Source organism: Fusarium proliferatum (assembly GCF_900067095.1).
Source record: "Fusarium proliferatum ET1 genome assembly, contig: FPRO_scaffold006, whole genome shotgun sequence".
Classification (NCBI taxonomy): domain Eukaryota; kingdom Fungi; phylum Ascomycota; class Sordariomycetes; order Hypocreales; family Nectriaceae; genus Fusarium; species Fusarium proliferatum.
The window spans coordinates 1,592,057-1,614,312 of NW_022194795.1; the positions used below are offsets into that span (position 1 = coordinate 1,592,057).

At 49.7% G+C, this 22,256-nt stretch overlaps 6 protein-coding genes across 6 annotated transcripts; 4 read left to right on the forward strand and 2 right to left on the reverse strand.

Annotated features, from left to right (window-relative positions):
• Positions 1 to 513: 513 nt before the first annotated feature.
• Positions 514 to 3,489, reverse strand: FPRO_09590 (putative ATP-dependent DNA helicase; the record flags this gene model as incomplete). Its single annotated transcript, XM_031232998.1, has 1 exon — positions 514 to 3,489. One exon carries the CDS (start codon positions 3,487 to 3,489, stop codon positions 514 to 516), a length of 2,976 nt encoding a protein of 991 aa, XP_031082879.1.
• Positions 3,490 to 5,384: 1,895 nt separating this feature from the next.
• On the forward strand, positions 5,385 to 6,902 carry FPRO_09591 (uncharacterized protein; the record flags this gene model as incomplete). The annotated part of the gene is made up of 1 exon (XM_031232999.1): positions 5,385 to 6,902. One exon carries the CDS (start codon positions 5,385 to 5,387, stop codon positions 6,900 to 6,902), a length of 1,518 nt encoding a protein of 505 aa, XP_031082880.1.
• A 2,179-nt stretch (positions 6,903 to 9,081) lies between these two features.
• On the forward strand, positions 9,082 to 12,088 carry FPRO_09592 (uncharacterized protein; the record flags this gene model as incomplete). Its single annotated transcript, XM_031233000.1, has 2 exons — positions 9,082 to 9,954; positions 10,007 to 12,088. 2 exons carry the CDS (start codon positions 9,082 to 9,084, stop codon positions 12,086 to 12,088), a joined length of 2,955 nt encoding a protein of 984 aa, XP_031082881.1.
• Positions 12,089 to 13,392: 1,304 nt separating this feature from the next.
• FPRO_09593 (uncharacterized protein) lies at positions 13,393 to 16,763 on the reverse strand (the record flags this gene model as incomplete). The annotated part of the gene is made up of 6 exons (XM_031233001.1): positions 13,393 to 13,410; positions 13,460 to 13,546; positions 13,594 to 14,822; positions 14,872 to 16,152; positions 16,206 to 16,324; positions 16,537 to 16,763. The coding sequence occupies 6 exons, from the start codon at positions 16,761 to 16,763 to the stop codon at positions 13,393 to 13,395; spliced, it is 2,961 nt and encodes a 986-aa protein (XP_031082882.1).
• A 720-nt stretch (positions 16,764 to 17,483) lies between these two features.
• FPRO_09594 (uncharacterized protein) lies at positions 17,484 to 18,917 on the forward strand (the record flags this gene model as incomplete). Its single annotated transcript, XM_031233002.1, has 3 exons — positions 17,484 to 17,864; positions 17,917 to 18,587; positions 18,635 to 18,917. The coding sequence occupies 3 exons, from the start codon at positions 17,484 to 17,486 to the stop codon at positions 18,915 to 18,917; spliced, it is 1,335 nt and encodes a 444-aa protein (XP_031082883.1).
• A 930-nt stretch (positions 18,918 to 19,847) lies between these two features.
• On the forward strand, positions 19,848 to 21,615 carry FPRO_09595 (uncharacterized protein; the record flags this gene model as incomplete). The annotated part of the gene is made up of 4 exons (XM_031233003.1): positions 19,848 to 19,990; positions 20,062 to 21,004; positions 21,058 to 21,443; positions 21,498 to 21,615. The coding sequence occupies 4 exons, from the start codon at positions 19,848 to 19,850 to the stop codon at positions 21,613 to 21,615; spliced, it is 1,590 nt and encodes a 529-aa protein (XP_031082884.1).
• Positions 21,616 to 22,256: the final 641 nt, after the last annotated feature.

Sequence of the window (22,256 nt, forward strand, 5' to 3'; positions counted from 1 at the left end):
CCATGTTCGAATAGTAGGCCAATAGGTGTAGTGTAAGTATACATCGACAGAGGCAACAACTGCGAGGCCTGCCAAGGCATATCGACGATTCTGAGGAGAGGCATCCCTCCATTTCTCAACCAAGCTGGTAGACTTCCGGACATTGGGAGCGACGGTGCTTTTCATGGCTGTCGAGCTTGAGATGTACCTGCGAGCAGCTTGGCTGGCAGAGGTGGAGAGGCGGGCGGTGATGGTGGGCGACATGATATCTTGTGGTGGTTTAATTGAGGGATTTAGGTTGGGGTTTGTATAACTAAGTTCGGTGGCGCGTGTGGTTGAGTTGTTTTTATCGAATTGTTCTTGACGTTTTTCTCTTCTACCAGAGTTGACAAACAGTCTACATATATACTCTCAAGTGATATAACCCAAATACCAAATTCCGTTATGCTTAACCATAATGCCTAACGATCCCCACAACGCCTCGCTCAAACATAACAGGCATTACTTCGAACCATCACAAATGATCTCATCGCATCAGCCACCTGGTCGCTTCGGTCGATTAATCGTCAGCGGTTTGAATGGTTTACGCAATCGATCCATTGAAGGCGCAGGCCCTAGACCAACTGGGCGTCTCACACCTCCATTAGGTTTTACAGATATGAATGTTGTCGCATGAAGACTTGAAGCAGGTTTGTTAGGCAATGCTTCTTCCTCGTCCTTCTTGTTCTCCTCTTCAGGCTCTTTTCTTGAGGGCGGTCGCGGTGGTGAACTGGAGAAACAGGAGTAAGGCTTTCGAGGGCCGGCATCGACCTTTGGAACATTTGGTTTTGATAGAGGTCGTGCAGAAGGAAGTTTATGTTTTGCCAGCTCCGGATCGATCAATGGCTTTTGTGGCTCCGACCCTGTTGGTAGTCTCCCCGGCATACCATTCTGCCGTGACAAAGCAGACTGGTATCGCACCTGTGCAAGGGACCTGGACTGCTGCTGCTGCGGTAGAGGCTGAGGTTCGGGCGGAGGTCGAGGAGCATCTCTTCCATGGTTAAGCCAACCAAGCATACTCTTCTGCCCAACACCTCTTTTCGTCGATCCCTTCCTTGGCCCTGGTTTTGAGCTTGCTGCTTGTGCTGCTGCGGCTGCAGCATCTAGGGCAACTCTATGGGCTCCAGCGGTTGTGAACCCTGGTAAAGCAGAAACGGTGAAATCAGATGATTGTTCCATTGTTGTGGCATATTCTCTCTGCCATGGAAGCTCATCTGTTTCATCGTATGAGGTGACCGGGTGTGCCGTACGCTGGCGCTTGGGTGCCCGCGAGTAATGTCGGCCACTTTCTTCGTCGTATCTATCGACATTCTTTGGATCGACAGGGTCGACAGGAAACCCGTCATCTTCAACTGCGAACATAGGAGGGAGTTTTCCGAATATTGCTTTCTCACCTGGGGCCTCTCGTCCCAAGATTTTAGCAACACCCTCTACAACTGCTCGGTCGAATGATGGCCCCTTCTTGGCGAAGACCTTGGATGCAAAAGGAGAGACAAACGGTGAGAGTTCAACCTTGCTACTCATCCCTTGAGAACCGTAGAGTGGGCAGCTCAGGTACAATAGCGCTTGGGCTCGTGTCATTGCCACATAGAGGAGGCGTCGTTCTTCATCTGTGTCTTCCGATCTTGAATGAGGTATTGATCCAGTATAAACGGATGGCACGAAAACAACAGGCCACTCCAGCCCTTTTGCTGCGTGAATGGTCGATATAGTGATCAGCGATTTCTGGTCTTTGGTGTCGCCTTTGTTCTGTGCGTCCGATGCTAATGAAACGTTGGCCAGGAACCGGCCCAGCATATCATCCTCTCTCACTTGATCCATATCCTCGATTTCAGGGAGTGCTTCTTCCTCTGGTCCGCCAAAATCTCTCATAAAATCGCTAACCAGATTCACAAACTCTTGAACGTTGGCCCATCGCTGTTCATGTTCTTCTGTGTATTCTTCCTCCAAATACTTCTTGAAATCAAGATGGCCAATCAATTGCTCTATCAAGTTGACCAGAGTGGTAGGGCTGCTCTGACTAATTAGATCGGCTTCTTTTCGTAAGCTCGAGATGGTCCGGATGAGCTCTGTATTGAGCTTTTGCTCCATCTTTGGTCTGATATTGGTGTTTGCTTTACGGCTGCCTTTACAGTGCTTGATAATCAAAGTCCAGAGGCTCATGTTGGTCTGCTCCGCCTCTTCAAGAAGAGATTTGATTGTTGCTTCTCCTATTCCTCTTCTTGGCACATTGATGATCCTGGCCAGCGCATCGTTGTTGTCAGGCTGGCTCACTACACGAAGGTAGTCTATTAAGACTTTAATTTCCTTTCGTTCGTAGAACTTATGGCCTCCGATCATTCGGTATGCGACGCCGGCTTTTCCCAGAGCTGATTCGATGTGTCGGGAAAGCGCAGCTGATCTCAGAAGAATTGCGACATCTTCAAAATTGAGCATATCTCCAAACATCATGATGACTCGCTTAATCTCGGAAACGATCCATTCGCCTTCAGACGACGAACTCTTCAGTGTTCTGAGAACCGGTCGCGCTCCCTTAGTGTGGACTGGCAGTAACACTTTCTGGTATCGCTTTTTGTCTTGTTGGATGACGTTGAGAGATACATCAAGGATGGATTGTGACGATCGGTAGTTTTCTTCCAGGGAAATTTCATCTGTATCAGGGTAATCTCTTAACAGTCGATAAAGGTTTCGAATCTCAGCTGAACGCCAACCGTAGATACTCTGATCAGGATCGCCTACAATTGTGATTCGCTGGCGTGCTTGGGCGAACAACTTCATCAGCTCATATTGGATGCCGTTCGTATCCTGGTACTCGTCGATAAGGACGGTCTGGACGTTGGAAACGCAAGCTGGGTGATCTCTCAACAGCTCGACACACTTGACCAGGAGATCATCATAGTCCAGCAAATTTGACCTTTTTAGTTGAGCTTGATACTCTTCATAGCATGTCCTTAGCGCCGGGTTCTCCTTTTTGCCTTTCTGAGTTGGAGCCGCGGCGGCATTTGGTCCCTTCGCTTTCTCTTTACTGATCCATGACCTTGCATGTAGTGGCTCAATGCCAAGTTCCAGTCTCTTGCAGATTCTCTGAATGATCGCCCTCGAATCTCCGTCGTCTGCAATTCCAAACTTCGAGTCTAGTCCGATGCGATCTCCGTATATAGACAAATATCTTCGGGCAATTGAGTGAAACGTTCCAAGCACAATCTTCTTTTCACATTCCTCGCCTAGAGCTTTTCCTATACGCTCTTTCATTTCTCTGGCGGCTTTGACGGTAAAAGTTGCGACGATCACGTCGGCAGGTCGATAGCCGACTCTTTGAATCAGCCATACTACTCGTGAGGTAAGAGTATGAGTCTTTCCACTGCCAGGACCAGCTAGAATTGCTACAGTCGATGCAGATGAGGTAACAGCTCGGCGTTGCGCCTCGTTCAACGACTGAAGAATCGCATTTTGTGTGGTCGAGGTGGACATGCTGGGTACGTGGACGAATCCACGAATTGCTGTCGATTGGTCGAGGAGAGGAGTATCATCGAAAATTCTAGACCCACGCGAGATTGCTCGAATGGGATTACGGCGTGGTATTTCAGCCACCTGAGTCGCTGGTGATATCTTCTTTCTTCGCGTTGATGAGAAGCAGGCATCGCGCGACGCGATGTCATTTTCGCGATGTCACGTGCAGTGCGGCAATTGCTGCGTTGTAGGGTAGGTAGGTAGAGTTATGACCAAAAGGCCAGGAAGTTGTATTTTACGTTCTGATATCATTCTTGACTTCAATTAAGTAAGTACCTGAGTATCTTGTTCATCACTCACACATCTGGTCCTCATGTTTTTAAAGAGAAAATTGTGCTCATGACACTAGCCTTACCATTCAATTTCCCTGATTATCATCATGAATTCCTCCATTGACTCCACGGAAGGGGAAAGCATTATGCCCGGGTGTCACATGCTCATCTTCAACTCTGTCGGATCTCGTTATCATCTTCGTCACATCCCCTTTACGCTAAGGCTTCTCTCGTGACTATCACTGTCACGATATGCCATATCAATCACCACTAAAGAGTGACAAACAAAAGTCCAATGCTACGGTGATGTCCCACCCTGAGAGTTTCTATCAAGCCAGAAACGATACTGTGGGACATCGTTGGCATTGTCACCCAAAAAGGTCGGACACTTTGAAACATAATATTTCTATGGGTGCCGTGAAACATTGCAGTCTGTTTAACAGTCAGGGACGCATCCTGGATTCCCGTGCACAGGTGCTCACCGCATAGCGCCTGTTTTGCATCTGGAACAGAACCCAACATGGTCCTGAATTATGATTGTCACGTCTCCAGTCAGCAATCACCAACCATATCACCAAAGTCACTCGTGCAGGGTAGCATGAAGCTATAGTCGTGCGATAGTAGTGCGACTTTACACAATAGGCGCCGTGATAGGTCTTTCTATTCGAGGGGATCGACACGAACATCACTAACAATGCCGAGCTACCTAATGTCACACAAAGACGAGCAGCCCATTTGAAGACTTTGGCACATCACATGATGAGAGGAAGAGTGGGAGAGTCCACATGGTTCAGGGCCCGACAGCGTGGATGATGCAGGCAACACACACAATTGGGCCTCAAAGTGACCCTCACTGCCTAGACTGCATCGTCTATGCCGTTAGTTGGGTGATTGAAGAGTATCGTCACCAATCGCTGGGTCAATGGTTGTTGTTGGTTTGACCCCGCAGATCCAGGAACGTGTGAGTCGGACAAGACCTCTCTTTGTGATGGCGAAAAGCAAGGATCGCCCCGCCCCGCTTGGGACCCTTCAACGGCAGAAACGAGACAACCACAGAGAAGCTTAAAGCGAGAAAACACTGCAGTGTATCCCTGCATCTAGGATTCTAGAGCCAGCGATAGGTCATGTATGTGGGCATTGGTGGTTGGTAGTGAGAGCTGCTCGCCAATCAGACGATGGCACACTATATCGCTCAGCGGTTAGCCATCCAACCACAGCTCGGAGATGGCCTCGTCACACTTGGGCCCTCACATATCGCCTGCAACCACTCTGTTGCCATCACCAAGGGTATCGAGCTATTCTCAGACGTATTCTCATGCATTCGGCCGCTATTCGACGACCGCCAGTTGACTGGCGTTGTCTGCTCAGCGACTCAGCGTCCAGCCCTGGATAGCTCAGCGGCTAACGCAGAGTGATAGACGATCATGACCCAGCCCGCTATATACCCCGTTGAGACCGCAAGTTCCCTCTTCCGTGCATGATGTTCTTCTCTAGTGTTTCGTCTCATCGTGTTCAGGAGGTCACATCGCACAAGCTGGCTCCTCCATAAAGAATAAGTGTCTCGCCTTGACCTCGCTTCCCACGATGCTTCTCGAGGGTGCTCACTACTCACTACAACTCGGTCTGCTTCTGTCTCTGTCACTCATTACAACAGCTCAGCCTGAGCCTGTTCTATCTTCGATACTCCAAGCCCGGGACACAGATAAGCCTTTTTCAGGAGGACCAATTGACACAACCTATCTGCCAGCCCAGATTGGTGGTATAATCGGAGCATACGCTGTATCGTTGGTGCTGGTCGCCATAACACTGCTTGCTTTATCAAAGAAGCGGCGCGAACATATTGCAGCTGGAATTGACGAGGTCGACTTTGAAGTCCGGAAAGATATCGTCAGTCCCGACTTTCCTCCAACAGCTGTACCTACATCTCTGAATATAATCACCGACACCGAATTCATCAAACCGAGCTTCCAGGACTCGCACGAAGGAAATCCATACATCTATCCGTCGCCGGCTTCAAGTATTGGAGCCCCCGGAACTAATCCCTTTGTCGATCCCCGTGTTGTGGCAGTAGACAGACTCATGGCTCAATCTCAGCTTGAAGACATGTACAAGCATGTCCTGGAGCATGAAGATGCAAAGAAGCGAGGAGTCGTTTACGATGTTCCTCTTCCTCCCAATGCTCACCACCAACCACGGCCTTCAGCCTCGGCCTCCGTACTCTCTCTGAAATCTTCGACATCTTCGCCATCGAAGAAGGAGAGGAGCAAGCCAGCAACACTCAACCTTTCTGCTTCTCGCGAGGAGAAGAGCCAGTCAAGGACCTCATCATTTCTCTCAGCACTACGATCACCAAAGAAGAAGCAGATGAAGGGCATGAGCATCTCATCGCCTCTCATGACTCCTCAATCGGGTGAATTTCCTCGCTATGAAGGACAGGAGATGAGCGCAATTCCTCCCCGGCATTACGCTCCGGCCGCTCCTCCTCCGGTCCCCACTAATCAGGTCCCGTATGGTTCACCAGCCCTCCCGCCCAAGGCCCATGCGTCGCTTCCGACCCCGGATATCTCGCCCGAGAGTGTTTTGAGCATTGATGAACGAATCGGAAGTCAGCTGCCTTATCCTGGACACGCCCGTACTGTATCGCATGCACCCAGCGAGCGTGATCCCGAGTCAGCAACTTCGGAACACTCTCAAGCACCACTGGTCGGCCTGCCATCGTCACCCAAGCCCGGTTCAAGGTTCCCATCTCTTCCCGCGTCACCCAAGCCTGGCCAAACATTCCACCGTGCCAACGCACCTTCAGCTGTGCGCACTGGTGGTTCTCTCCCATTGCGTGCTTACGAGCCTGCCATGGTTTCACCAAATACCATTGCGCAGACTACCAAGCAGACTGTATTCGAGAGGAAAGGACCGCTATCACCAAGCGGAGCAATGACTCCGCACACAGCTGGTGCAGTGCCTTATTCGCCTTATCAGCCCTTCACGCCATGCATGCCTGTGACACCTTCGCTTGTGACCAGGGAGGATCGGAAGAGGATGAAACGCATGGTACCTAAGACACCGACTTTGGAGATGGTTCAGAGTTCGGATGACGTTTGGTAAACGAAATGATTGGAGTTTATGATTATTTAACGGGTTCTACATTGCATTATTTCCTTTGCTGTCGTTGATATCAAGACATAGGGGTCTACTTGGTTGGGGTTTACAGTATTTGGTTAGAGCTGGCCCACGGGCTTGCGGGGATTTAGTAACGGCCGCAAGGACCAGAGCTTTACTATCTGCATAAAATATTCACCTGTATATCATTTATTTCTGCCAAATCGATTTCGTTTACGAGTTCACGTTGCTTTCAAACGTGTAACGTCACCCAACAGACGCGGTGGTTTCCATCTAATGTTACCCAGGCGCTAATATCTAGTATCGACTCTAGTACTCTACGATCTCTCAAGATCTTGAATCGCCAATCGGAACAATTAAGAAGATGCATGTGACGATACTTAAAAAGCAACAAGCGCTGAAACTAGAAGGTGACGCAAGGTTAATCGTTTGATCACCGGGATGGATTGGGGATAGTTTGGAGGAGGATTCAGTATTGGGATCACGATCATTTGGTGGCGGCGGGGACCATCTCGAGAAGCGAGGATGAGGATAGTGGCACAGAAGCTGAAAGCTGAGTCCAAGACATGCAAGAATAGCCTGCGTTGTGTAACCCGAACAGATCTTCTGTTCAACGCGGATTGGCAGGGCGCCAATAGTTTGGTATTTGTATGTAGCTATCCGTCGCACAGTCCCTGAGAGGGTTGCACCAGACGGGACATGGCAGATTCGAGGGATTGATATCCAGGTTTTTTCGGATTCTTCAAAATGAAGTCGTCTTGGCGACCGTTATAAAGCTATTTAATTGGACCTGTGATACTCAAATGCTCCCGAGTAACCGTCGCCTGGGTCTGGCCTTTGCCGGCTGGAATGTATGTAATAATTCAGTTCCTGTGAACCACGGGGACGCGAGACTGAGACTCGCGTGGCTAACCCGAGACAACTCGAGTAGCACCACGGTTTATGTTTTGTCTTTCGACAGTATATCTTGGGTTTAGGGGGGGGGGGGGGGTGGGGGGTAAGAGTTTGATAAATGTGACTGAGATATTGTCTATTACCACTCGATTATGAGGGTATTTTCTGCTTCCTGAGCCGAGTTCTCCAACGCAATCGAACTCATGCCCGTCCTCGAGGGTCCCCCCATTCCAATTTGATCAAACAGAGTTGGCTTGTGCTTGACGGGCTACGGGTTACTGAATTTGTGATTGCGTGCACAGTGCAGAATGCGTCTCAGACCCGAATGCGAGAGGGGTAAACCTCTAACTAAAGTGGACCGTATTCTTCAGATCGCCAATACTGTACGGTTCAAGCCGTAACGCCCCCTCGCCTAGAGATTCATCCCGTGCCAGTTGCTAGGCTTAGTGAGTACGCCACCAAAAGTTATCGACGTTCTGCACTGTATTTAGAGTAAGGTAAACACTCAAATACTAGTGGATCCCCTGAACTCATCACTCCATTCTTTGGTACAAAAGACGACCTTGGCCAAGCGCGGACTTGACTAGGCGTCACTGGGCTGATATCCGGGTTCCATCGTACGATTTTCTGCCCTCTTCTCAACCCGAATTCCTTGCATCCATCGCTCGCCTCCGAATCATCGTCCAAATCGCTTATTCTCCCATCAGCAATTTTAACTGCTACTCGTTGCCAGTCGAACCATAATCGCGAGACTGCACTGCTCTTCCCTTGTTGTAGAACCCCTGTACTGTCCTTTCTCACCCGTCAACCGTTCGGCAACACCCGTTCAATCATTCGATCAGAGAGTCATCGAGACAACCATCGATTCATTCTGTGGTTGCAGCACGCCCTCACCACCGAATCTCTCTATCTTATCCACCGATTGATCGCCTTAGCAGAGGCTATAGGCCTGTCGACTATTGCAGGCTGACCCTCAGCACAGCCTGTAGCTGTAGCTGTAGCTGCCACTGTAGCTGAGGCTATCGCGGTCAAAGTTCACTCCTCGGCCGAGAGACTCAATTGAACAGGCCACGCCGGGAATAGAGGCCAATTCAACCCAGCTGGACCGACAACATCGACCCTTGCTCTTAGTATCGTCGGCCAAAGGCCCTCGTCTTCCCGAAAGGAAGGCCTCGCTCGACCACGGCGACTCCTTCGGGGTCACCCTAAGCACTGGGTCTCTCAATCAGGCCATCGCAACTGCATTGCATGGTGCTGGCCTATCCCCATCATGCCCGGCTCCCGCTTCTCCGACATGGCCGACCATGATTCTACCACCAACCTCTATGGCCTTCAAGATCCGAATCTAGGTGGTTTCGTTGATGATGGCTCGGTCGTGAAATCTGACCCCTCCTCAGCCTCCCTGACCAACGATTCCTCCCGTCCCCAGACCCAGCAACAATACTACGACGCTGCATGGCAGTTCACCGGCACGCCCCCTTACGACTCGTACGACCCCTCTAGCAGCACCGCACCTCCTGCTCAAACTAGCTATCAACCCTCTCCTTGGAATCTCGCTTTCGGTCAGGATCAGCAGAACCTTCAACAGCTTCCCATCTCTACCGGCATCGACGGCCTTCCGGCAACCACTCTCAGCCCCGAATCAATCTACGCCGCCTCAAACCCTTCCCTGCGACAGCCTAGTTTCAACGACAACACCGTTCTTCAGCCAGCCCTTATCAGCCATCTGACTCCTGCTCTGCAGGAGAAGCTGCGCAACATCGCCATGCCGCCACATCTTCAATACCACTCCCCCAAGAGCGCCTCTAGCCCGGACTCAGCAAATGGCGAACTCAGAAGGGGTATTTTTTCGTCACCGGATCCTGCCGATGGATCTTCGAAAGCATCGCGAAAGCGCAAGTCTTCCGCCGACCCTGAGGATGAAGAGGAAGAGGAAGAGGATGGCGATCAACCAGTGAAGAAGACCGCCCACAACATGATTGAGAAGCGGTATCGAACCAACCTGAACGACAAGATCGCCGCTTTGAGAGATAGCGTTCCCAGTCTTCGCATCATGTCGAAGAGCGCGCGAGGTGAAGACACGACTGAAGACCGCGAGGAACTCCATGGTCTGACCCCAGCTCATAAGCTGAACAAGGCTACAGTATGCTGTGCTCTTTCTTCTAGCGATATAACTCACGCTAATCACTGGATAGGTTTTGAGCAAGGCGACTGAATACATCCGACATCTCGAGAAGCGTAACAATCGGCTACTCGACGAAAATGGTGCTATGCAAGCCCGCATTGCAGCCTTCGAAAAGCTTTTCATGGCCGGGGCGATGAATGGCGCCATTAGCCCTCTTCAGCAACCACCTACACCAATCCAATATGCACAGGATGCACAACAGTTTGTCGGGGGCCCGTCGCAGGACGGCAACGCACAGCCAGGAGGAATGATTCAAGTTCCCGATGATATGAAGAGAATTATTTCGCAACAAATGGCTTCTGGTCAACCATATCCTGTACCCCAACAACAGTTTCGCAGTGGAAATCCCGCGCTCATTCGACAGCAGCAGCTTCAACAGCAACAGCAAATGCAGCAGGGTCGGTGGAATAATGCCGGCCCTTACTTTGGTAAATTGATGGTTGGCTCACTTGCCGGTCTCATGATTCTGGAGGCGATGCATGAGGATGAAGTCAGCAATGAGAAGCCTGAAGGTCGTGGTTTGTTCGCCATGCCTATTCAGCTTCTGAAGAGTGCAGCCAGCGGCCTTGACCTGACCGTCGGAGGCTATCATCTACATACCTCACTCCGAATTATTCTCCTCCTTGGGACTTTCCTTTGGGTGTTTGTTCCTTCACTATTCACACGAGCTTCACAAAAGTCGAAGAAACCGCAAGTCGGTGTCCTTCAGGCAGCGCCATCGCTCGCTTCACCAATTCATGTCCGCCGACAAGCTTGGCTTACCGCTGTCCAGACCGTATGGGTCCCTCGCCATAATTTCTTCCTCGAGGCGGCAGCTCTCATCTTGAAGATTCTCAAGCTCAGCCTCCGAAATGCAATTGGAGTTCATGGTTATCAAGCAATCACTGGTTTGACTCAGGAGCAGGAAACCGCCCGTGTCCAGGCATGGAGCATTGCCCTCGACTCGCAATTGGCTGGCGGTGACGTTGAGATCAACAAGAGCCGTCTTATTCTCACACTCCTCGCTTCCGGCACTCTCCCCGACACTCCTGCTAGACTTATGCTTAAGGCCCTCCATATTCGCGTTCTTCTCTGGGACCTGAGCCAGAACCGACTCCAACTTGGGGCAATCAACCTCATCGCTGCCAAACTTGCTCGCAGCAAGTGGAATGAGGCCCGTCAGCTGAATCGTCTCCTTACCCAACTTCACCGCGAGTCCTCCGAGCAGCATGACGACGATTTGCCCGAACATCTCGCTCTTTTGGTTGAACAAGATTGCGATGAAGTGCTCAACGACGATGTTATTCAGCGAGCACACAACCTGGCTTTCAATACCGATACCGATTACAACGTTGTGACCCCTATGGATGGCATGGATTCTGTTGTTGACGATACCGCTATTGGATCTCCCCTTGATGCTGTTGCTGCCTGGTGGTCGACCCAATTCCTACACCGAACTTTGGTCGCCACATTGGAAAAGGACGAAGAAACGCTCAGCACCAAGGTAGAAGATATCGAACTCACTATCAAGGCTGCACCCTTGGGGTCAACCGCGCAGGCTCGGGCAATCGTGGCACGAGCAGTTCTCGTTGATAAGGCACGCGGCGCTAACATCGCCTCTGCCTTGCAATCAATGGGCAACGAAAAGGTCGATGCTCTCCTGAGCTCCTCCATTTGTGTCGTTGACTCAAGCTTCCAGGCTTCTACTCCCGATCTCCGACTTGCCCTACGATGCGCCATGGCCATCGCTCACCTCCGACGTGTCGAATGTACTCCTGGAAGTACCCACCAAGGACTCCGTATGATTGAGTCAATCATGACCCGTGGCAACGCCCCGCAGATGTCTCTTATTGGATGCACCGCAACTCTCGAGCTGATGGAGGAGCTCTACGAGCACAAAGCAGCAGCTGAGACCTTCCAAGCCTCTCTTGAGCGACTATCTGGTGGTCTTCGTCTATGGATGGGCGGATCTCCCGGGGAGAAATGTGGCGTTGCTTCTGATGTACGAGAGAAGGTCGTTAGCCGGTGCCTGGCCATCAACAAGAGCATGGTGGGAATTGATTCGGATACCGGCTACGGAAGCCTTGATGAATGTGAAGACGACGGATGTTAGACGACCAGGAGCAAAATTTCCTTTTTATTTTTCATTTTTATAAGCGACATTCACCGATACACTTTTCCGCAACTCTACTTCGATCATCTCTTCACGATCTATTTGCTTGTTGCCCTTCCGAGATGACTATCTGTACGAAAACGGTTATTAGATTGGTGGGAAATCCTGGCGCTTATTATTCATGGAGTTTTAACTTGGCAACGGGTAAAAGGACAATCAAACAGTACATGGCGAAGGACATATTATTTTAACGGACTTTCTGATGGACTCAGCATATGCGGAAGTGTGTTGAAGTGTTTTGACAAACAAAAATACTTTTCCTTATTCTCATTCAAAGTACATTATTATGGCTTAATTCCCTGCTATCGTACGAGCATGGTGATATTTGCTGCTGAGTGGCGTAGTGAGCGATCAGAATTGTTTCACGGAGGACTTCAAAGCGATCTCAAGATTTGGTTGATATCCACAGAAGATACGACCGCATGAGTCTTGACTTGAGTGGCCTTAACCCAAAGCTGGCGTAGGCTCGTCAGGCTTCACCATCGGAACGGGAAGAGACTTTGACTGAGATAGAACTTGCAAATTCTAGAGATCAGAGGGACCTTGGCTCGGATTGAGAGCTCTACAAATGAGAGTTTCGAAGATACAGATGATCTCGAGCGACCTGAGGACGCTGAGCTAAGACTCACATTCAAGGATAAGGGCATGATATCAAGATCCAGCGATGTTATCGGCCGTGAGGATGAAAAATACTTACCGCCGGTCCAACTGTGAGTGTTCTGACGGTAAACTACAACAGTGGGCATGATGCCATAAGTTATTAACCCATCTTTAGAAAAGGCGGTCAGCGTCTTTAGAAGAGGTCTAATCATTTGATTTACCGAATTGATATGGTCCTACTGTCACTCAAGAACAAGAATAGCTTTCCCTCGCAATGTCTTCTGCATAATGTTTATAGCTAGGGCATCAGGGGATGCGTAACATTCGACACAGGGGAATTTGACACCGTTTTACGTTAGACTGTAACCAAGTGGAAACCTCTTTACCGAAAGAGGGACTTAGCTTTCTGACTGGGATGAAGTGTTACGTTGATACTAGCGACTTCACTGTCAACACAAAGAGGTCCCTGCTCGATGCAAGAGCTGTGAGACAGCGTGGCAGAATATCATCGAAGTGTAGATTCATGAGACATGACCTAGGATGTAGCAAAGCTTATAAAGCATTTATTCAAGGCAGCATGTATCATTCGCTAATCATAAATTTCCCGGTAAATTCGTGATAACACATCCGTTGGGTTCTCTTATTCATATTATGTTGGAAAACTGCTGTTTGTCAGTAGCTGTTGTAGCTTTAGATGTGAGGGATATTTACGTTCTCTGGGGAGTTTGTGATTTCCTCGAACTCTTGGAGTGTCTCAAAGCCCATCGCTGTGAGGGACTCGGTACCATCATCCACAACCTGGTTTGTTAGTGATATTGAAAGATTGGGTAGCATGGTTGACTTACCCAACCAAGGACCACTTTTGTAGCTTTGTGACTCCTCGCCTGACGAATGCCCATGAGCGTCAAACCTTGTAAGGCGAGAGTTGTTTGTGGTCCAGGAGGTACAACTGGAGCAATGATGCCACCGATGTCCTCAGAGCGTGACACCAATGAAGGAATATGAGTTTCCAGTGGACTGCGCTGCTTGCAAACAATGATGGTACCTAATAAGGCACCTGTCGCATCCTTGGCCCGCACAATCCCACTCAGCTTCGATTCTGACAGCGCATGGCGGTACAGCTCTAATACCTCGGGATTTGCGTTGTTACGGACGTGGCCGAGAACACCATCCGCGTTGTCCAAATCATGAATCAGGTCAAAGCTAATACCGGCTCTTTGAATGCTCTGGGACAAACCCTCGGGGGCTGACCAGCTTGCCACATCCTGTAAAATCATGTTTGATACACGTCGTGGAAACTGGACATCCCAGCCACTGTTCGCAAACCACTCTTTGATTGTGTTGACCTCGACATCATTGGGAATGCCTAGAAAAACTCCAGGGAAAGCTGACCCTATCTGGACTTGCTTAATTCCTCGTCGCTGCATGAGACTTCTAAGCGCCCGTCGATGAAGGGACCTCCCGATCGATACATCACGTTTGGTAGGTTCGACAAAGACACCTCCAAGTATACCAACACCGTGGACAAAGTAAGTAGCAGCAAAGCCGTACAAAGCGTTGGTGCTGCTATTTCTAACCACAAAATGGGATTCCGAAATATTAGCATTATTGAGCTGAAAGGAAGCAGCAGTTGTTGTGCGTAGAAACTGCAGATCTGGTGCGCTTGCTCGGTGAACAGCTCGAAGTAGGTCGTTCAAAGCAGATGCATCCCGTTTCGAACTATATTCTTCTACCAGCCAGTGCTGTCTGGACTTGAGAACCTTCTTGCTCTTGCGCAGGGTACCGGGGAGCGTTCCAAGAGGTGCGATTTCTCCAACTAATGTCCTTGCAAGAGCATGGAGAGCGTTCTCGGTAAAATCGAAGGTGCAGAGGTATGTGCCAATGGATTTATCCATTGCAAAATCATACGGGGAGCTGACTGCCACTACAATCAGTTGCTTCTTCTGACCCCTGGTTCGAAGCATAGAGCACATCATATCAACATGCTTGGTGAAGCCAGCTTGATAAAGGTTTCGATTGGCATCAGCCGTGACAATGATGATACAAGATGCTCTGTGGATAAGATTTTCGTGGACTAAATCTGGTCAGAAAGAAATTCATCTACTCAAGAATAAGAGTTTTACCTGGTCGAACTCCATTAGCCGTATAGCTTGTGTGAAGTAACTTTTCATTACGGGCTCGAGCAAGGGATTTGCCAAATTCTCGGAAGACACCCTCTCCACTCAGTATCGCGCTTCGGTCACGACCATTATGCGCCCACATCTCGTGTTGTCCTTCTGCTTGATTCTGACTGTCTTTGGCTGCAAGTAACTTTTTGGTGAGTGAAGATGCAGGCAGCGGCTTGACCAAGGGGGTCAACAAGAGGAGCTCCTCTCCAGGATGCATTGAGGCTGTGAGTGGGATAAGTTTCTCCTTATCTCGAATGATTGTGATGGAATCATCGTAGGCTTGGAGTGATAGAGCAAGATGAGATGGATGAAGTTGAGAAAGCAAAGAAATGCCTGGAGGGTTCAACGCCTTCTCCCAAGAGGTACAGGTCGATTTCAGATTAAGTACCCTTCTCAGAGAGGTAAAAATCCGCTCCTTCGTCACAATGCCATTGTCATAACCGAGCTTCAGGCCTTTGATAGCTTCAAGCTGGACGTCATAGGCACGGCAGAGGAGGACAAGATCACAGCCTGCTTCGACGGCCATGATAACACCATTCTGGACACCAAGTTCATGACTGAGAGCCTCCATCTCCAAGCACTCTGAGATTGCGACCCCGTTGAACCCAAGCTCATCGCGAAGGAGCTCATCCACAACTTGATCCGAAAGACAAGCATGACTTACATTCATGGACGGATTGGATATGCCACAGCCCCCGATGAACATAGCATCTAATTTTCCGGAAGCAACGGCATTTCGGAATGGGACCAGAGCGCTGATGCTGAGTTCCTCAAGTGTTTGAGTAATAATGGGCACATCTAGGTTTGAGCCCAGAAAGTTTAGATTTCCATACGATGGGAAATGCTTTCCACATGAAGCAATTCCAGCATCTCGGATTCCTCGCAGAGCCGCCAGGCCATATTGTGATACTTCTTGGGGGTCGTCTCCGGTAGCACGAACTCCCAAAGGCTGGTAGCGAGCATTATTCAATACATCAAGGACGGGTCCTAGCATGAGGTTGACACCACATGCCGAGATCTCAGTGGCAGTAGCCTTTGTCACTTCATATGCTAGGTCGGCTCGACCAGTAGCTGCGACGCCCATGGCACTGGGAAATTGGCATACGTAGTCTTCGTCGAAAAGACTGTTGACTCCTCCATTCTCCTGATCGAGGGCGATGAGAAGAGGTTGTAAATGACCAGCATTCTTAGCAATGGTTTGTAATTCCTGGACCAGCTCTGCTGTTTGCTGAGCAGCTTGACAGCGTTAGATTTATGGAGCAAGTCAGGTGTCTGTAAGTAGAACTCACATTTAAGGTTCTTGGCTGTAAGTATAATGGAACCAAGGTGATGATCCTCAATGAGGCTCCTGATCTGGGGGGTAACTTCAGTGCCATCCCAGCCCATAATCAGGATCTGCCCAATGGCACTACAGGACAACCAGTTACTATCACGATGTCAAGTGAATGGATGGATGGTGTTCTCCGAGATTCGGAGCCGAAGAGTGGAGAGACGGCCCCTTGACAATCCCGCGCCGTCCGGAGACGCGCCTCGACGGGACTGACAGGAAGTGAGGTGAGGTGAGGTGAGGTGAGGTGAGGTGAGGTGAGGTGAGGTGAGGTGAGGTGTATGGGTACGTACCGGTCCAGATCTTGCCATGCTGGATCGAGGTCGCTATTGTCTGTATGGGCCATGATGGTTGGGAGGCGTCGATGCCTCGTCACATGGTACTTTGATCTCTTCTGCTGTGATTCTGGCTCACCCCTTGATGGCCCCGCGTGCTTGAGGTAACGATGAGATGCATTGACACTGCGGTAGCCTTCTCGAGAGGATGAGCTAGACGCTGACCCAGCAGGAGGAGGGGCCATTGGAGTGGAGGTGGAATGCTGCCAACCGCCTAAACCTCGGCTGAGATGATTGGTGTATATTGATTGGCCAGTTGCGGAAGGAGCCAGCTGTTGGGCGATAGCGAAGTGGGGTCTTGCTGTTCGTTGGCTGTTTCTTATGGCAGGCGATTTGATGGGTTACGCCCCATGAGTTAACGTTACATGGAACAACAGCAACAAATGGTCGGCGACAAAGAGGCCCGTTTCACGTTGTGTCGAGACGTGAGAGATTGGACCAGGTAAGGATGAACATTACTTGTGAGGCAAAAATGGACGGATGGCATGGTCTTTGTATTCCACTGCACCCTGGTCTCTGGCTGTCAATATGCACAGCAACATAGCAAAAGGGAACCATACCACGTTGAGACCGAAAACATCTCCACACAGTTTTACTTTCACGGCTTCAACGATGGCACCGTCTGCTTGGGACCAGATGGCACGGTTACTGAATCGCTCACAGTAATGACGAAATGACTTTTCCTATGCTATCTGGGAAAAAACGTGGCCGTTGTCGGCGGCTTGATAGGGCTTTAGGCTTCCTAGGATGAAACTCTTTGGAAAATACTAGTATCCCACGACTCGCCTCTCGTTTTATATGATTCATTGTCCTTAGGGACTTTCATCACAAGATAGAGAGCATCAGAAAACCTCACCTTGAGATATCTAATTCTTTGTTATAGACTCCTCCAGCCCATCTCCAGTATGCCTATCGCCGTCTCGCCAACTCTACCCAAGAATGGCCTCACTAAATTCACCAACTGTCGGTTGCTGAAAGGCAACGACTTGGTCTGGGAGGACCTTTGGGTCAGCTCCATTACTGGCAAGATCATCGATAGCCAGGCTTCATTCTATGGCGGCCGCAACATGCCTGACAGCACTCTTGATCTTGGTGGACGCATCATTGCACCAGGTCTGATCGAGTGCCAGCTCAACGGTGCCTTTGGCTTCAACTTCTCAACCCTGCTGGGTGACATGTCCGAATATGGCAAAAACATCCAAAAGATCAATCGACTACTGGTAAAAACAGGGGTAACATCATACATCCCAACCATCACCAGCCAACGGCCTGAATTATACCAAAAGGTACGCCTTCCTCTTTGGTGGGGCAATCGTACATGAAGCTAATGCCTGCCAGGCCCTCCCGTATCTTGGCCCGTCCGGGGAACTGCGGATCCCGGCTCACGGCGCCGAGTCACTTGGTGCTCACTGCGAGGGTCCGTTCTTGAGTCCCACCAAGAATGGCGTTCACAATGTTGATGTCCTCACACAAGCTGAATCGATACAGGACATTGAGCAATGTTATGGTCGCGAGAATATGACCCCTCGCTCCGATGGCTCGCCAATGCCGATCAAGATGATCACAGCAGCGCCGGAACGCGGACAGATGATGAGCCTGATCCCGGAGATCACATCAAGAGGAATCATCTATTCCGTTGGCCACACCGAGGCAACATACGAAGAGACATCGCAAGCTGTCAGTAAGGGTGCTACAATGATTACACACCTCTTCAATGCCATGCGCCCGTTGCATCACAGAAACCCAGGTGTCTTTGGAGTTTTGGGCAAGGCCGAGAGTCTGCCACGACCTTACTTTGGCATCATCTCAGATGGCATTCATTTGCATCCTACGACTATCAAGATCGCATACAGCGCCCATCCTGATGGCTTTATCCTGGTCACGGATGCTATGCATCTTGTTGGTCTCCCGGATGGAGCCTATCCGTGGACAAACGGAGAGTACACATGCAACATTGTCAAGCAAGGTTCTAAATTGCTTCTTGAGAACTCCGACACGATTGCTGGGAGGTACGTAGTGATCTACTCTATGCAGCTTTGTATCTAACTCTCATCAGCTCAATCACTCTCCTCGAGTGTGTCAATAATTTCAGACAGTGGACTGGAGCTAGTATTCCCCAGGCCCTTGGAGCGGTCACATCAACACCTGCGGCCATGCTTGGCTTACAGGGAGTCAAGGGTTCACTAGAATCGGGGGCTGACGCAGATCTGGTGATTTTGTCAGACGGATACGAAAGCCAGGGTGAAGTCAGGGGAACGAATGAAGTTCTTGTGCTGGACGAAGTGTGGAAGTTTGGTGAGAGGGTGTCTGACTCTGCCAAGGAGAGCAAGTTGATGTGAAAGTTTGGTTGGCTTTCCGTTGCTGTTGGTTCCCGTCCTCATGATAAGAATAGATACGCTGCATGAAACAGAAACTAGAATTAAAAAGAGCATTATTATTAGAAAGGTAAAGACCTAGGGAGCATTGGGCATGAAGGAAACATTGATAAATAAAATATGTATTACTGCAAACGCTGCCAATGTTGTGCTTCATTTTAATTGACTTTGATGAATACTAAAACCCTCCTGGAAGATGCCGAAAGGGCAAACAACGCCAAGCACAACCTGGAACTTTTAAAGCTTCCTCTTATAGCGCTCTCTTTTAGCAGATAACAATGCCCGCGGGGTCTCGAGTCTTCACATGAAGCCCTGTCTCGGCCAATTGTTGAAGCGAATGCCAATCAACTTTCAGAACCCATCGCTGGGAACAGTAAATGGTCTTGGGAAGGAAAGAAAACTCAGGACCTTAAGCCTAAGCGATAAAAAATACTTAGGTAAATCTAGCCTACACTTAGGGTACTTCTTGTCTAAGTTTATTTTTAACACCCTATAGTGAGGTCCGGTGTTTTCTTGCCCCCTGAGGAGGGTCAGCCAGCCCAGTGGGTCTCTCCACAAACCTACAGTAGCCGGAGCCCGTAGAGTTAGCTGGAGGTCGGCAGCCCAGGCTCTCCACACTCCCTCCGTCTCCGCCTCCGCCTCTCCTCATACTACCTGACTATCTCTACCTCGCTCTGCTCGACCTTTGACCTGTCTTATCTGCTCTTTCGGCTCTGTTTGCTCGTCGCTCCAAACCCTCGGCGCTCTATCGGGGAAACAACCCGTCATCGCCGGTTTCGCCAGATACTTCTCATCCCTTTGCACCGTTACACATACTTGCGCGATCACGTTGTGTCGCTGTCTCCCCCGCCGCGCCAATGAGACTTTGACGGCTCTTCTCAACTGAACAATGCCATGTCAACCTACAACTCAATGTCGGGGCTGCCAACTGGCGCCTCTTCCAGCCAAGCGATGGCGATGAACTTTGGATCTGCCCACTCTCAGAGCATGAATATAGACGTGTTCGACCAGGATATGACATTTGACGAATCACTTCTGTAAGCACCGCAGCGCACTTGCGACGCGCGCGCAACTTTGGCTTGGGAGCTAGTCAAGCTAACATCTACAGTGATGGGGCTGCACTGCAGACCCTACCTTTCGGCACCTCGTACGACTTGGATGCCTTTTCCTCGACCTTTGAAGATCCCTTCTCATACTCGACTCGACAACAATTCGATCCTCCGCCGAACCAAGATGCCTTGCACGAAGAATCATCTCCCCAGGAGCCCGATAATAAGCTTCTCGGGTTCTCCGCTCCCGTTTCCAACGCTACCATTGTTAACGAGAACAACCAATTTGTTGACGCCGGCATGACGGCTGAATTGTATGGCATGTTCTTCGTTGCCGAGGATGTCTTTGGAGGAGAATCAACCGGACGCCCGATGGAATTGACTTGTTATCGCCGCAACCTCTGGCAGTGTTCGGGGCAGATCACTCTTCCTCGCGGAATCAGGAATATTGTGAGTGAACAAGGGCAACATATTCCAATATTCGAGCTAGTAGCGACTATTGCAGCCATCGAATCCATCGAAGGAAAGGCTACAGAAATAATATCGATCCCCTGGAAGAACGCCAACCCCCAGGGAGGTGATGACTCAAAAGGCGTCTCAGCGCCGCCCACTATCACACTAGATATAACGACAGGCCAGGAGATCGACGCACATCGTGTTTCTCTGCCTATATCTTGGAAACGGCTTCAGTTCAAGCATGCTACTGCCAACAACGGCAGAAGAAAGGGCTTGCAACAGCACTACGTGGTCCAGATCACCCTGTTGGGAAAGACACAGGCCGGTGAACTCATAAAAATATCGGAGATCAAATCTGGCCCAGTCATTGTTCGTGGCCGGAGTCCTAGAAACTTCGACAGCAGGAAGGACGTTCCTCTTACTGGCGACAAGAGATTTGAGAGGAGAAGCACATCGACGTCAAATGTAGACCACCCAACCCTTAAACTAGAACGGGAGAATTCGATAAACTTCACGCAAAGATTCCCTCCTGCTGGAAATCTCCAGGTAAGGCATACGTGAGTCCATCTACGGAAAAGACAGAACTGACAGATAAGCAGCCGAACGACTGGGCAACACCTGGGTCAATGACCCACCCACTACCCAGTCCTCAACCCGTTGCAAGTCCACATCCGGCAAAACGAGTCGCCTTATCGCCAACAATGACCAGACCACCGATACCAGCTTGGTCCAGCGATCCAAACAACTCTGCTAAAGCAGCGAATTCCCACAGTAACAAAAACTCACTCCCGCGTCAGAATGCATCTCTGCCGATCAATCTGTCGCTATCAGAGGACGAGAGAAGTCCGAACCGCTCGAGTGCCGAGCTGCACAGTCCCAATTCTGGCAAAGGCTACACCACCGCAGGGGCGAACAGGGAAAACAGTCCTGCAGATGAGGGTGCTGATCCCTTGTACGAATACTTTCCACTGACTGTGGATGATTGGTACGTTACCACTTTGTTGGATCTCTCCACTTTTACGTTACTAACCTCCACCAGGATGCCGCCTGTCGATGCTGTTTATCGGCCTCACGTGGTCCATCACACTATCATGCCACCCGAGATGAAAGCACAACAGCTCAAGAGCAAGGCCAAGCGGTACTTTGCCTCTGACTGAAACGCAACAGGTGGTCGAGACTGATGAGTTACGAATTGTTGGAAAAGCCGATTTCCTGTATATTATATATCTAAGCTTTTTACGGGCTTTCTGGAAAGGGGGAGTCTGTTTGGGATTATAGCACATTGTGAGCAAGTATATACACATTAGGTGGACGGTATACTCATCATTGAGGGCATGAGATGGTTTGCATCGATACCCGAGAATTTTTATGCGACAATTGGTCATTATTGCAAAGTATGCATTACAAAACACAGCATATGTTGTCAAATCATACTCATGTTGCTTGAGAGTGAATTTATGCACAGACCGAATTCTCAATTTACAAGAAGCAATAGATTGTATTAGACACCTGTGATTCTTCCGCTCGTCCTAGATGACGATCGATTTTCAAGAAATGACACTTTTCCCCCAAACGCCTCCACGCCAAAAGACGATACACGTAACACCCATAAACTCCAACACACAACCTATCTAAAGCCGCCAGTGGTATTTATGTTCTATCTCTAACCTGACTTAAAACGCCTTACTCGAATACGGGGCTAAAAATGCTATTGTTGTAGTCATACTGATACAGTCTGATAATTTCGTTCCTGACCCAACTCTGTAGCGACTGAACAAGACCTTCCTGGTCTCCAATT